The 16060-nt window shown below is 39.8% G+C and overlaps 2 protein-coding genes across 4 annotated transcripts in view; one reads left to right on the top strand and one right to left on the bottom strand.

The window, feature by feature from the left end:
- Nucleotides 1-12921, bottom strand: part of CSNK1G1 (casein kinase 1 gamma 1) — a gene marked incomplete at its 5' end in the record, with an annotated part of 72794 nt that extends 59873 nt beyond the window's left edge. For all 3 annotated transcript variants that reach the window (XM_080934433.1, XM_080934432.1, XM_080934434.1), the window contains one exon: nt 12741-12921. In XM_080934433.1, coding sequence (XP_080790559.1) covers nt 12741-12921 — 181 coding nt within the window. The remainder of the gene's footprint in view (nt 1-12740) is intronic.
- On the top strand, nt 868-2120 carry LOC308434249 (abl interactor 1-like). The gene is given in 2 exon segments (XM_080934435.1): nt 868-1905; nt 1908-2120. Coding segments are annotated over 2 exon segments (1164 nt in total). The 5' UTR covers nt 868-947; the 3' UTR covers nt 2114-2120.
- Nucleotides 12922-16060: the final 3139 nt, after the last annotated feature.

The following is a 16060-nucleotide window of genomic DNA, read 5'->3' as shown; positions in this document are numbered from 1 at the left end:
GAAAATAAGGGCTAAAAGTTATGTCCTTATTCCAAGTGTGGAGCCCACCCCTTTCATCTATGGTACAGAGTAACCACAGCAGGATCCTGAGTTCAAGGGCTACATGAAAGAGCGAAGGAGCAAGGGAAACAGAGGGAGGGAGAGAGGTGCGAGAACAGAAAAGGCAGGAGAGGAATCAGTGTTCCTTCCTTCAGTACTCTCTGTAAACTGGAAAGTGGTAGATTATGAAGTGCTTCTCAGCTTCAATTTTTATATAAAAAATATTCTAAGTGTTATTTCCTGACATTCTTCATGACAAAGCCATCTGCCATCATGAAGAATGACTCTTATGACCTACCTTAGTCTCAGTCATCTGGACAAGAAAAGCAGTAACAACAGGCCTGCTAACACTCCCTGGAGGAGAAAGGCAGAATGGCCTTCTCAGATACCAGTCACCACCACTCTCCTCAGCTCTGAGGGAAGAGTGAGAAAGTGACTTAACAACAGAGGGGTGACTAGGAGTTAAGGTCTCAGTGATGCAGCTCTCCAGAATCGGGACCTTCTGGTAATGCGGCTAATTTCTATTTATCTATGCTGTTGTAGATAACCCCAATAAAACCATCGGGCCACATTTAAAAGAGGTTTCTTGAGCCTCTCGGTGCCCTGCTTAGGAGAACAGATGGTTTTTTATGTCTTCTGAGAGAACATAAGCATAAACTTAATATTAGGTATGGTGGCTGATAACTACAAAATGCTAACTGGTTTGTGCTTGTTTACTTTTTATAAGAATATCAATAGAACTGAATAAATGTTGTTCTCTTATCTAATAGCTAAAGAACACCGAAGACAATACCCGGCGGAGGGCGGGAGGGTGGTTAGTATCTGATCTGTGCGGCGCTCCGGTCCCCGGAGGACTCAGCTCCCTCTGTCTCTGTACCGCGAGAGGAAGCGATGCGGAGGGGTGGAAAATGGCAGAGCTGCAGATGTTACTAGAGGAGGAGATCCCGTCCGGCAAGAGGGCGCTGATTGAGAGTTACCAGAACCTGACCCGGGTGGCGGACTACTGTGAAAACAACTACATACAGGCTACAGACAAGAGAAAAGCTCTAGAAGAGACCAAAGCATACACAACTCAATCTCTAGCAAGTGTTGCTTATCAAATAAATGCATTGGCCAACAATGTGCTCCAGCTGCTGGATATCCAAGCAGCTCAGCTTCGGAGGATGGAGTCGTCCATCAATCACATCTCACAGACTGTGGATATTCATAAAGAAAAAGTGGCTCGAAGAGAGATTGGTATTTTGACAACAAATAAGAATACATCAAGAAATCACAAAATAATCGCACCTGCTAATATGGAGCGTCCTGTCAGGTATATTCGGAAACCTATCGACTACACAGTTCTGGATGATGTGGGCCATGGAGTTAAGCACGGAAATAACCAGCCTGCAAGAACTGGCACATTGTCGAGAACAAATCCTCCCACGCAGAAACCACCAAGCCCTCCTGTGTCAGGCCGAGGAACTTTGGGACGGAATACCCCTTACAAAACCCTAGAGCCTGTTAAGCCTCCCACAGTTCCTAATGACTACATGACTAGTCCTGCGAGACTCGGAAGCCAGCATAGTCCAGGCAGGACGGCTTCTTTAAACCAGAGACCAAGGACGCATAGTGGAAGTAGTGGAGGAAGCGGAAGCCGAGAGAACAGTGGGAGCAGCAGCACTGGTATTCCCATTGCTGTGCCCACGCCCTCACCACCCATTGGGGGCCCAGTTGCTGATAGCCCAACTCCACCACCACCTCCTCCACCAGATGACATTCCTATGTTTGATGACTCTCCACCTCCTCCCCCACCACCTCCTGTGGACTATGAAGATGAAGAAGCTGCAGTAGTTCAGTATAGTGACCCATATGCAGACGGGGACCCTGCTGGGCTCCCAAGAACTATATTGAGAAAGTTGTCGCAATATATGATTATACAAAAGGCAAGGATGATGAGCTGTCCTTTAAAGAGGGTGCAATCATCTATGTCATAAAGAAGAATGACGATGGCTGGTTTGAAGGAGTTTGCAATCGAGTGACTGGACTCTTCCCTGGGAACTATGTTGAATCAATCATGCACTATACTGATTAGTTTTTCTTTTGTTTTCTTTTCATGTAGGTTATTACTCCGTCATACTGTGGGATTATATGGTTAACAGAATTGTTTTAATGTTTAAAATGTGCCCATATTTTCAGGACGTTTTATTGATATATTTGGATGTCTACCTGTAAGCATAAATTTTGGAGGCAGTTCAAACATTGCTGAACAGCAATTTATATCAGACTGCCTATAATTGATTATGCATATATACTCACACCTTGATAAGCTTATGACCAGCCTAAAAATTGTGGGGATGTGGGTTATGTTTAACAAATCATGGTTCAGAATGCACCATTACATGTTTCAGTGCAGCATGGTCACTAACATTGTGTCAGACTAATAGGGAAGAAAATAAACCAGAAAACTTTACTGGTGGTGCTGGTCATACTTCTGATTTCAAATCTCATTTTTTAAAAAAATACTGTGTTTAAAGCATGCATAAATTTTTATGTACTGAAATATACTTAACAATTCAAGATGCTTCCAATTTGTGTAACAATTATCTGGAGTACTCATACTTGAGTCTCTTAAGTTCTCCATGTGAAATGAAAGACTCTGTAATGTTGTAATTTGTATCTAAGTTTTTTAATGAGTGAAATTTGCATTATAAATTTTCCATTCATAAATATATAAGTGAACCAAAAAAAAAAAAAAAAAAAAAAGAACACCGAAGGTGCTGCCATAACTGTCCTGACTCGCAACTACCTCTAACTCGAGTTTAGGGTACCCATCAGTTTCTTCTAGTCTTTTCAAGAAGGTGTGTGTGTGTGTATCCATGTGTGTGCACACATGCACACACACACACTAAAATCTTTAAGGCCAGGAAAAAGGAAAGGAGGGTGGGTAGGAGGGAGGGAGGAAGGGAGAGAAGGAAGGAGGGTGGGCAGATAGATAGTCAGGCAATTAGCATGGGAAATAAGGAAATACTTCTACATACCTATGAACAGTTACCATTCCACTTAGTGAAAAGAGGATAGTTGGGCCACTGTTCCCTCCAGCCCCAGCCAGAGAGTATTTCTTTATTTGTTCAGGATGATTAAGGGAAAGATTGGTATTACAATGTTAAACATTTCTCAAATAATGATCAGTTAATGGTAAGGATACTTTATATGCCAATTTTTCAATTTCAAATTTTTAAAAGCTTGCTTTTTGGGGCTGGAAAGATGACTCAGCAGTTAAGAGCACTGCTCTTCTAGAGCTCCGGAGTCCAGTCCCCAGCAACCATCTATAATGTGATCTGATGCCCTGTTCTGACACAAAGGTATATACTCAAATAGAGCACTCTAAATAAATAAAATAAATACAAATTACTCTATAAAACCAAACCAAAACAACAAAACAAATATTACATGTGTGCATGTGTGTGTGTGTATGCGCGCACGCGTGCGCATACGCACGCGCATGTATTTGTGTGTGTCACAATACCCAGAGCCTCACTGATGCTGAGCTACAGTTAGTCTTTGTCTTTTTGGTTAGGTTAGGTTTTGAGATAGTATCTCCTATATCCCAAAATGGCTTTGAATTCATGTTATCAAAGATGGATGCTCTGGTCTTCTGTCTCTACTTCCCAAGTGCTGAGATTATAGGCTGCGCCCACCATACCTAGCATATATGTATACTCTAACACATGAGATATATCATAAGATATAGCATAAAAGCCATGCTGTAGCTTCAGCACTACCCACCTTGGGTGTGTTACACATCATGTTTATTTTTAACACAACAGAAAATTCTATTTCCCCCACATTTTTATGTTTTATTAGTAGGGCATAAAGTGAATCCACTGAAATATTTTACTTGTTTAGAAGCGTGTTCTCATTAGTACCTAAGGGTCCTCGATTGGCATGGAACTGTGCGTCCTAATGCATCAGCTTCCCAGGTGGCACGGTTATAGGTATATACCACTGTACTTGGTTTACACAGGTGTGTCTTTAAAGATCTTAGCACATTCATTTTACTGTGACTGATGCACTGGGGGATGAACTCAGGGGTTACACATGACGGGCAATCTATCATTCTAGAACCCAGCAACATACCTAAGTCCCAGTGCAGTCTTTGGATAAAACTAATTTTTAAGAATGGTAGTTTACAACACTTAGTATGAATAGACATTACTTTGAGAAACTTTTACTTCAGACATATATATTTTATATGTATGAGATTATAATATTTTTCATGTTACTAATGGTCAGAAAAGTTATCTATAAAAACTGATTGAAAATCAATTTCAATTACTTCATTTTGAGATAAAAAGCTTAGAATAGGAATTAGTCTAGTTTGTAGGAGTTTCCTAAAGAATCAAACACTCCATCAAAACAAAAAAAAATTTTTTTAATTAAAAAAAAGCTGGAGGCAGAGGCCTGGTCAACAGACACTCAGGAGAGCTGGGATACAGGTGTGTGCAATCACACCCATGTTGGGGCCTCAAAACTAAGCCCTGAGCATACAAGGCAAGCACTCTACAAACTAAGTTATAACCCCGGCTCCTGTTCATTCTTTTAACTAGATAAATAATCCAAAAATGTTGTTTATCTATGCCTCTTTAATGATGTGGCTCTTTAATACAGTTCTCATGTTGTGGTGACCCCCCCATCATAAAATTAATTTTGGTGCTAATTTCTAACTATAAATTTACTAGTAATGAGTCATAATGTAAATATTTGTGAAGACAGATTTGCCAATGGGTTTGTGACCCACAACCACTGTTCTATGCTATGATATAATTAACTGTCCTTGCAAAGTCTATGTACTGGAAGTCTATTTATTTTGGGGAGGTCATAGGAGCTTTGAGGTGGGGCCTATTGAGATCTTTAGATTATTGAGGGCATATTAGAAAGTAGTTTACATGAGAGCCTTGAAGTTCTCATACAAGAATGGTTACATAGAACTCCTACCTCATTCAACTCTAGCAAATGCTGTTTGCAAGGTGGCCAGGGGCTGAGGCATCAAGCCTGTACTATGCCATTTGGCCCCTGAAACTAGGAACTAAAACAAGTCTTTCTTGTTTGCTTTTTCCTTCCACTTTTCCTCCATAAATATCAGGTATATTGTCATGTCTTCTCAGGTAAAAGGTATCTGAGTTGCTTAAACATCATAAGGAACTACTACTACCTTCAAAAGTGGCCGTGTCATTATCTTTTCCCAATATCATTGTATACACAGTCTAATCTCTACCTAGTATACCCAACAAACACTAATTCCTTCCAGAGTTGGTAGGTTTGAAGAAATCGTTTTCTTCTGTATTTCTTCAATGACTTTTCATGTTCATATCTTCCTATTTCTCTGAATTAAAGTATACTCAAATCCTTTTAAAAAGATTTATTTTTAATTGTGTGTGTAAATGTGTGTGCACATGCTTGCACTAGAAGCATTGGACCTTTGGATCTAGAGTTACAGGAGGCTGTGAACAAACTAAAATGAATACAGCAAACTAACCCTGGGTCCATAGAGAAGTATGTGCTGCGCCGTCCCTCCAGCCACACTTAGCTTTGATCATTTTTAATCTAGGTTGTCCTGTAATTTATCATTGAAAAGTACCTTTCAGGAACTGATTCTCTTCTTCTGCCATGGCTCCCAAGGACTGAACTCAGGCTTGAGCAACAGCACTTTTCACCAGCCAAGCCATAATGCTCTTTACTTTTTTGATGACTCTTTTAAGTGACACAAAAGGTTTTATTTGTTGCCAGGCATGGCAGTACTTGGGACTTCTGTCTACTGAGTGATGGAATTAAAGGTGCATCATTTTATTCCTAGACTTACCTTAGATATTTTAAGAGCTTATAATTTGGCTTTGCATTTAGTCCTTTAATCTACTGTGTAAAATTTTCTACATAGGAATTCATGGTTAGGCTTCAAATATGGCTATTTCATTTTCTCACTACTACTTGTTGGAAACTATTTCATTAAGTAATATAAAATGTCTTCAAAATACTCCCAGTGATTATCAAAAAATATAGATTTATTAATCCTAGTTTCTTTTCCTATTGTGATAAAATCTCTTGACAAAAGTAACTTGAGGGAGAAATTGTTTATTTACCTCACAGTTCCAGGTAACAATCCATCATGGGGGGTTACAGCAGCAGGAAGCTACCTAAAGAAGCTAGTTACCTGCATTTGCAGTCAAGAAGAAACAAGTCTTCAAGACTGTGTGGAGAGTAAAGCGATCTGAAGTAATCCCTGGATACTACTTGAGGGAAAGGGAAACTACTCTGACAAGTTGTCATCTGATCTATACAGACATACTGGAGAGAAAAGGAAGGAAGGAAGGAAGGAAGGAAGAAAGGAAGGAAGGAAGGAAGGAAGGAAGGAAGGAAGGAAGGAAGGAAATAAGAAATGTGTGTATACTAGTTTCTAGCTCACGTTCTCCTCTCTTAAAATAATGCAGGATCCCTTGCTTAAAGATTGAAGCCACCTGCCAATGGGAAAGCTTCTTACCTCAGTTAACTTTATCAAGACAGTCCCTATGGACACAGCCAGACACTCACATCCCAGGTGATTCTAACTTCTGTAGAACAAATAAAATCCTGCAGAGATAATCATTGGCAGTATGGTTGTGGTTGTGGTGGCAGTGGTGCACGCGTTTAATCACAGCACTCAAGAGGCACAGGCTGTTCCAGGACAGCAAGGGCTCCACAAAGAGAAAGTCTGTCTCAAAGCAATAGTGTCTCGGTTGGTGTGTCTGCCTCTCTTTTTAAATATATGTATATGAGTATTTTCCTCATGTTTATGTACCACATGCATGTCTGATACTCTTGAAGGGCTGAAGAGCATATCAGATCCCATGAAACTGGAGTTAGGGATGGTTGTAAGCCATTTTATGCTAGGAATCAAACTCAGGTTCTCTGCAAAAATAGTATGTGTTCTTAACTGCTGAGCCATCTCTCCAGTCCTCAACGATATGGTCTAATTATCAAGTGTTAGCGTGTAACCACGAACAATGGCAATACCTGGTGACTAGGAGTGAGGAGTTGGTATATGGAGTCCCACTGACCAACAACTCAAAAAGAGGTAACCCATACCTGGCACTGAGTGTTTTAAACATCGATAGTCTGTGGATTGGAGAGATGGCTCAGAAGTTAGAGAGAACATGCTGCTCTTCCAGTAGTCCTGAGTTTAATTCCCAGTAACCACCATCTATATGAGATCTTGTGCCCTCTTCTGGCCAGCACTCACACATGTAGGAAAAATACTGGACACATAGTAAAAAAATAAATCTTTTAAAACATCTGATAATCTATGGTGTCTAGCAGAGACAGACACTGTCTACTCTTACAGGGTAGTACCATTTAATACCATACATACATGCATGTATGTGTGTATATGTGTGTGTTGTGTGTATTTGTGAAAGTTTGTACAGAAGTTTCCATATGGCTTTATCAATTGTCTTTAATATTAGCTATCTATCCCTTTCCTATCTCCTGTTTTATCTTTCCATCTATGCATACTGCCGGGGTTAAAAACTAGTAACTTGCTCACCCAGCTGTGAACCCTATGAGCTACAGTAGTGACTGTCCTGGAAAGATGTGTCCACTAGTGCAGTAGTGGCTTAGACATTATGGGAGTAACCAGTACCTCTGTGATGGATTTAAAGTCTGCACCACAAGACAGGATTTATGCCTGCCTGGTATTGTTAACTAGAGCCAAAACTGAAGGCTGAACAGGTCACAGGCTGTAGGAGAAAACCTAATACTATTTTAAATAGGCGGCTTCCTAAGTTTTTTTTTTTAAGATTTATTTATTTATTATATATAAGTACACTGTAACTATCTTTAGACACACTAGAAAAGAGCATCAGATCTCACTGCAGATGGTTGGGAGCCACCATGTGGTTGCTGGGAATTGAACTCAGGACCTCTGGAAGAGCAGTAGACACTCCTAACCTTAGCTATGTCACCAGCCACCATGGTGACTCTTTTCTTTTTGTTGTTTTGTTTATTTATTTAGAGTCAGGGTTTCTCTATGTAGCCCTGGCTGTCCTGGAACCAGCTCTGTAGTCTAGACTTGCCTAGAACTCAGAGATTTGCCTGCCTCTAACTTCTGGGAGCTGGAATAAAAGGTGCGCCCCACCAATGCCAGAGAAACCATGGTGATTTCTTCTTCTTCTTCTTTTTGAATAACCTCTACTTGAAACTACACTATGCTTGGAGGAAACAGTAGACAAAAAACTTGCCAGGGTCTATTTTCTCTCTTTGTCCTGAAATGGGCTTTGGATTCCCTGTCACCCCCACATTCTGCTCTCCTGTGTGTACCAACACTGCTGTCATCCATGAACCATGGTGATTTCTTAATTCCTCTATCAAGCCAAAAACTTTCTGAATAATCAAAACACATGTATATAGGAATTAAGGAACTGTTTGTGCCATATACTTATCAAAGTTAATATAGTCACAAACTATCTTACACATTTATCTATCCTATCACCCCAGTCCTTTATTAGTAACTTCATTAAAGTCTTCTTCATTCACAAGGTCTCCTTAAGCTAGTAAATCTCTTTCCTCTCAAAGAACCAGTGACCAATTCCTACCAGTCCTGAAGTTTGAATTAATTAATCTCTTTTGTTACTGCCAAAAGTCAGACGATAACTCGACTGATTCATTTAGCCTTTTTTTTTTTTTTTTTTAAAAAAAGGTTGCCCAGGGACCTGGAGAGGTAGCTTAGACCTATTTATCTACTTATCTACTTATCTATCCAATGTTTGTGGGTGCTTTGCCTGCAGGTATGGCTATGTACCACATGTGTACAGTGTTTGCAGAGATCAGAAGAAGGTCTCTGGAACTGGAGTTACAGATAGTTGTAAACTGCCACTTGAATGAAATCAAACCTGGTACCTCCTGAAAAGCAACCAGTACTCTAAGCCATCGCTCCAGGCTCGTGGCCAACCATTTGTTTTAGTATACATTATATATCATGCATTATGGATATGAAAACAAAAGTGCTGAGACACAGCCACATCCTGGAATAGGACAAAGTCCAATACAGTAAACAGCACAATTAGAGCAAGGACTAGAAGATGCTACCTTCTTTCCTGTCTAAATGGGTCTGTGTGATTCCTCTAAGATCCTTCATGATTCTATTCCACTGAATCACAGAAACACTTCACAGTTTGGCCCTTACTTACCTAACAGCCCATCTATTTTGTTCTGTTTGACTTCACATCTTTTGACTCGGCTATTTATAATAATCGACTGCACTGATAATATGCTGAGTACTCTCACCTATCAATTCTGCATCCTGCAACAGGAAAGAGTCCCTTCATAACATTTAGCAGCAAAAATACTATACCAAATCACTGCTTTCTGAAACCTTCATTTACGTCTGCTGATATAGTTTCTATACAGCTTGTTATCACATTTACAGCTTTGTATTATAATCTGGCTTTCTCTTTGTACCAGGAGACAACAGTATCTTAGAAACAGAAACTACAATCTATTTTATGTAATCTTCCCTAAACTTGACATTAGTAAATATTCAAGAAACAGTTGAGAATCAAAGTGTACTACTGATAAGGCAAGGAGTAGTGGTGCACACATAAAATTCCAGCACTTAGAAGGCTAAGGCAAGATAGTACATTGTGGAACAATGTTTCAAAAAGTAAAAACAAGAATTGAGTGTGGGTGGGAGTCAGTATATTTTTTGGTTTCTGTTCTGTATATTCAAACAATAAGGCCTTACTGCTATTGCCACATGGGAAAGAACAAAGAAAGCATACTTTGCCCCCTGACTACTTATCTGACAATCTACTTAATAAATAACTAAAAATACTCAGAAAAAAACATCACCGCACTTGAAAGGAGAGGCATCATGACACCCACTTATATCTGGAAGATAAAGGCAACAGAGGTCCAAGGTCAGCATAGGCTGCAGAGCAATTGGAGAGCAGCCTGAGCAAATAAAACATCACATTAAGAATAGAAAGAAGACGGAGGAGGGAAGGGAAGGGGATAAGATTTGAAATGTTAATACAGAGAGTATCCAATAAAATAATTTAAAAAAAGAAAAAAAAAAAAAAAAAGAAAAAAACCAAGTTAGGAGAAGTCACTACAGAAAACAAAAGAATGCTTTTAGACAGTGATCAACGAAGCAGGCAAAGTTCCTGCCCTCCAAGAAGCTTAACAGCCTAAGTTTGTTTGCTGGAACCCACATAAAAGTGGAAAGAGAGATTTAACAAAGCTCCATGTGTACACAGTGAAAGGTGTGTGTGTGTGCGCGCGCGTGTGTGTGTGTGTGTGTGTGTGTGTGTGTGTGTGTGCGCGCGCTACTATTTACATGTGACCTTTCCTACTTTACACTTTCTGTTTTCTGCACAATCTTCTCCTTATATTACAACAAGAATGAAGGATGATATAGACAACCTACTCTATGGGTAATAAAAGAGCTGAAGAGAAAGGGAAGGTCTTTCTTAAAACTACAAAGGAAGTAAAAACAAGATGTATCAGCCTATTACCCCAGGAGGCTGAAAGTTGAAGCAGGAATATTTACTCTGAGAAAAGACTGCACATTAGAGAGAAAGTGATCTCTCTCCATTCCCCTCAGTTTTTCTAGATAGTTTCACTGTGTGTGTAGCTCTGCTGTCCTGGAACTTGATCTGTAGACCAGGCTAGTCTTGAACTCAGAGTCTGTCTCCCAAGTGCTGGGATTAAAGGCATGCACTTCCACACTAGGCTCAGGCAGAGTCTTTAAAATAAAATATAAAAGAAATACCAAAAATATCCTAGATTCACCATATTAATCAAAACAAAACAACAACAATAAAAGTCTTGTACTCTGAAAGAAGAGACTGGCTATAAATTTATCTTTTTGACTGAATGGATTTTCCTATTTTCATGTAAATTTGTAATATAAACCTTAGACTTCAAGAAACAAACTTCCAGTTCCAGTAGCTGAGGGTTTTCTTGGCCTTCATAGAAATACAGCCATTTTTGGCTCTGAGAATATGCAAGTTTATGCATTAGAAATCGCTTCTCACTGGTAATTTTGTAGATGTTTATTCCATAACATATCTCATCCAAGCAGCATGGTGGTGGTAAAACAAAGTCAATTCATTAAATAAATGAATGTCTGCAAACTAATTACTGAAGCAACTGAGTAGTTACTAGGAAGGCATGCAGTTTGAAATTACACACCTTTATTCTCAGTAGCATCTAGCTTAGCTAATTGGAACATGAATACAACTCTAAATATGAAGGCCTTTTATAATCCTAGTCAGTTTCAATTCTAGGTTGCTAGTTGTTCTATAACTGAAAATTAATTCATCCTTAGCATCTTCCAATTCGGTTTTGTACCTGGAGATATGTAGCTAGTATAGTGATGTTTCACTGGGGATTGGAAAAGATAACCATAGGTATATAGTTTTCCTATTTCCCTTTGTATAACCATCAAAACCAGAGATTAAAAAACAAAACCAAAACTAAGCAAAGCCACCCCAATCATCCCATACTTCTACCCCCACAATAGTCCAAACCATGATTAATTTTCACAATAATCCATAGCTTCAAAAAGCTATTTGGAGGCTGGAGAAATGGCTTAACAGTTAAGAGTGCTTGCTGCTCTTCCAGACCCTAGTTTAGTTGCCAGCACCCACACATAAGATGGCTCACCTGTAACTCTAGCTCCATAGAATCTAATGCTCTTCTTTGACCTCCTTTGTGTATCTGAACACACACAGAATATACTCACACCAACAACTGTACATATAAATAAAGTTTTTTTTAAAAAAAAAAAGATTCAGCATTTCACATTCTCCACTTGTAAGGTCTTTCTCCATTTTATACGGTCTATTTTCTGTTTAGGGTGGTGCTAACATGCCTATATTACTTGCACTGATGAGGGGCTGCAGGAGGAGGGACGGGTGTAGAGGCAGAAAGATCTCTAGAAGGCCAAGGTTAACCTGGTCTACATAGTTCTAGGTCAACCAGGGCTAAAAGGTGAGACCCTGTCTGAAAAACAAATTAACAGATTTCATTTCTCCATTAATACAGCACAGCCTACAAAGAGAATATAAATTCCCAGTGTGCCTTCTTCTCAATCTCACATCTTCCAGCTGGTTAGTCATTATTTATTACCTATTCACAAATTCATATATGTGCTGGATATGATGGTGTTCACTTATAACCCTAGCACATAAGAGGTTGGGGTAATTAGTTACAAGTTTGAGGCCTGTGCGGGCTATATAATTAGTTCAAGGTCAGCCTGCACTACAGAACAACCTGTCTCAAAATTAAAAAATTTTTACATTGGGGCATGGTGAGAAACTCCTTTAATCTCAAGAGGTAGAGGCAGGCAGATCTCTAAGTTCAAGCCAGCTTAGTCTACAAAGCAAGATCAAAAACATCTAGAGCTACACAAGGAAACCCTCTCTTGAAAAAACAATAATATTATTATTTAAATACTAATAAATACAAACTCTAAATTGGTAGAAAATTAAAAATCCTATCACACATAAAGGGAAGCCTTAAAAAATATAGCATGACTGATAACTATAAACTCCTTTGCAAAATCCTTATTTCTTTTGCCAGTAAAACCTACTTAAGAGAAAGTTCCCAACCACCTGCTTACCTTGAAACACACCAGAGAACGTTACCGTTGTTAGTAAAAGCCACAGACATAAGCAAGCTCTTACCTAATCTGAGCTCTCCGAAGTTCCCACACCCTATCTTCTTGCCAACCCTGAAGTTGGGTCCCACCATGAGAACCCCAGAGGATGATGAAGTGCCAGATGGTCGGGAACAGTGTGTATTCCTTTGTGCCATGGTTTTAGTTGTCCGCTGTCTATCATCCTTTTCCCTATTAGAATGGTCCATGTTCCTACACGACAGTCTCTGAACAATGAGTGACCTCAGCGTGTACACTTCTCTTCAACACAAAAGTATGTCCAAATCACCACAGTCAGAGGACGAGGAGTTTTGGCACCATATTTATGCTTCTAATGTTCTTCCAAAAGGTGAAAAACCACTGTTCAGTTCTTGAAGAACATATAGTCTGTAGATCTCATGCATAGGAGGACATTTTGTAACCTAGATAAAACACAAGAAAATTGCAGTTAAAAAATAATTTTTAAAACAAACTGAGAAAATTACTAATTAGAATGGATCTTATCCAATAGTAAGTACAATGATCTTCAGAACTCCCTGATATAGGTTTTGGTTTTATAGCTTTCAAAATGTTAGCCATCTGGATTAATTACTTACAAGTTAACACAATCTAACTGCAAATCAGGACACTAAGGGAAAACACTTAAGTATTTAATATGAAACATTTCTTTTAGTGATGTCATTTAGCCAAAAAGAAAAACATTTGCTAAACTGTTTTCTCAACTGACTGTGTAACAGGTATTCAGCAGAAAGGGTTAATGCTAAGTTAAATAAACTGTAGACAATTTAATTCAAAGCTGTCCTTGTACAATTTGTCCAGAGCTCTGTAGAAATGAGGCTATTCAGTGCTTCTTCGGCCTCTGCTCATCACTCACCAAGCACTGGCAGCAGTCATGCAATCTGAAATGCACCAACTGCAGCCATCTCTCAGAAGACACACTTAAGGCTTTCTGTTGTTGTTTCTTTCCAAGTTCCTCTCTTAACCCTATGCTTAAGCAGATACTGTATTTCATAGAATCCCAATTCTGCTTTAAAAGAGACACATGAAGAGTGGTGGTGTATGTCTTTCATCTTGGGACTTGGGAGGCAAAGGCAGGTGGATTCTACAGAGTGATTCCTAGGACAGACATCCTGGGAGGGGAGGGGAGGGGAGGAGAACAAGAGGGGGAAGGGAACAGAAGAAAAGGAAAGGAGCGGGAAAGAGAAAGGGAAGGGCAAGGGGAAGGGAGAGGGCAAGGGAAGATGAGAGAAGCAGACAGGAAAGGGAGGGGAAGGAAGAGGAAAGGGAGGGGAGGAGAGGCCAAGTGCTGCATTTTAAAAAAGAATTATTTTTATTCTGAGTAGAAACCCTCAATGAAAATAAAGTCATAAAACTAAAATCTTAACCTTTATCCCCATTAGAATTCTTCAGAGTCTCACATAAAAATTGAGCCCAACATAAAAGTTGGCAATAAGATCATTTGATAATGCATGTGCTTGTGATATTATGGTAAACTGTGAGTTTTGCCCATTGTCCTGGCTCTTTACTCACACAGCCATGGTTTCTTCCTAAGTGACCAGAATAAGCCTCACCTTTATTCTCTTCCATCTCCTTTTCTTCCCAAGGCAGACCACAGAAACTACAATTTCTCTTCTCCCAAGGTAAGTTGCACAAAGCAAATTATATTTTTATCTCCCTGGCTTTGAAAATGACCATAAAGAAATCCTAATTTGTCTGACAGTAGATCATAAGATCACCATCCCTTACACCACATTTCAAGGGAACAGCTTCTACCCAGAAGGAATAAAAGCCATAGAGAGGCTCAGGGGACTATGAGCAAGAAGCTTCACTGGGTTTCCCCACTATTGGCATTAGAGCATACTCCTTTTTAGCCAATCATATTTCTACATGCTTCAATCTTGACTATGCAAAAGAGTCTCCATAACAGCCCAAAAGGACAGATCCTCTAGACACTGAGGTGGAAACCCTATACCCCCAACACCTATGCACCTCTTATCTGTACTTTTTGTAACAGCCTTGATAACCAGCAAATAGAATCATAAATTTTGTTTCCATAAGTTTTGTGAGCTACTCAAAACAATAAAATCCAGAAGTGAGACACAAGGGAGCTACTTATGACCAGTTGGTCAAAAGCACATTATATATAGAAATTATATAAATGCAGTTAATAGGTGTCTATTTTCCTGCTGAATAAACCATCCATCATTTATTACAGTGAACACATTTATTTGAACCTTTATAGTTGCATCAAAGGTTAGTTAAGAAACTCCAATTCTAAAGCCAGGCAAGGTGGTGCACACATGCAGTCCCAGTACTTGGGGGTGGAGATGGAAGCATTAGTAGACAAGGCCAGTCTTGATACACTGAAAGTTTAAAGCCAGTTTGGGTCACAAAAGACGCTGTCCCAAAAAATAAACACAAGTACTATACAGAACAATTAAACTACCAACAAAACTACTATAGTTCAGGGAAGGGGAAGAGGAAGGGAAAGGGATATCTGTGTAGGAGTTTGCCCATGTGCATTCAGTTGTCTGTGGAGGACAAAAAGGGTGTCAGATATCCTGGAGGTGAAGTTAAAGATGGTCACGAGCTGCCTTACTTATCCGGATGCTAAACTCAGGTCTTCTGAAGCAGTCTGTGCTCTTTAATGCTGAGTCATCTCTTTAGTCCCATTCAATTAAATTACTTAAACTAACAAATATCTACAAAGCATCTTTTATGTATGTACAACTGGAATAGTCAATGTTAGTGTAACAGAGAACTCAACATTTACAGTTGTTCTGTTTTTAGAGCTTAGAATATAGAAGGGGCCTTAGAGGCCCCGCAGGTGTGGCTGCTGTGTCACATGTACATCAGTGGGTGGCAGAGAGAAGAGAGGCTGTGTCTACACTCAGTGTTCTGACCTATAAACATCTTAATGATTAGTAGCCTAATACTCCCTTTAAAAAAGTGACCCTGAGATAACCACCAGTTTGTTGCCATACAGGCCAGGTGAGGCCCCCTGCCTGGCAACATGGTGGATAACCGGGATATAGCACTCCTGAAATGGGCCCAGACACTCAGAGGCCTGGGGCCCAACTAAGTTTAACAAGTAAGTGGTAAATGGAAGAGACACATAAAGATGTGGGCACAACAAAGAGTTACATCTGGAGACTCAAGCTAGTGGTGCCACCACAGGCCACATCTGGATCTATGACATCCTGGTCTGGGTTGTTGTCCTGAGATAATCGGATGTCTAAAGGCTGTGGAGAACTGGCCCCACCCCTCACTCTTCACCTGGGCAGTGGGGGAGCTGGTCTTGAGGACATTGAGCAGGAAGCCGGCCCCACCCCTGGGCAGCTGCAGCTG

This window comes from Micromys minutus, assembly GCF_963924665.1.
Source record: "Micromys minutus genome assembly, chromosome: 21".
In the NCBI taxonomy this organism is placed as follows: domain Eukaryota; kingdom Metazoa; phylum Chordata; class Mammalia; order Rodentia; family Muridae; genus Micromys; species Micromys minutus.
The sequence above is the reverse complement of the archived record's forward strand: the minus strand, read 5'-3'. Positions and strand labels throughout refer to the sequence as shown.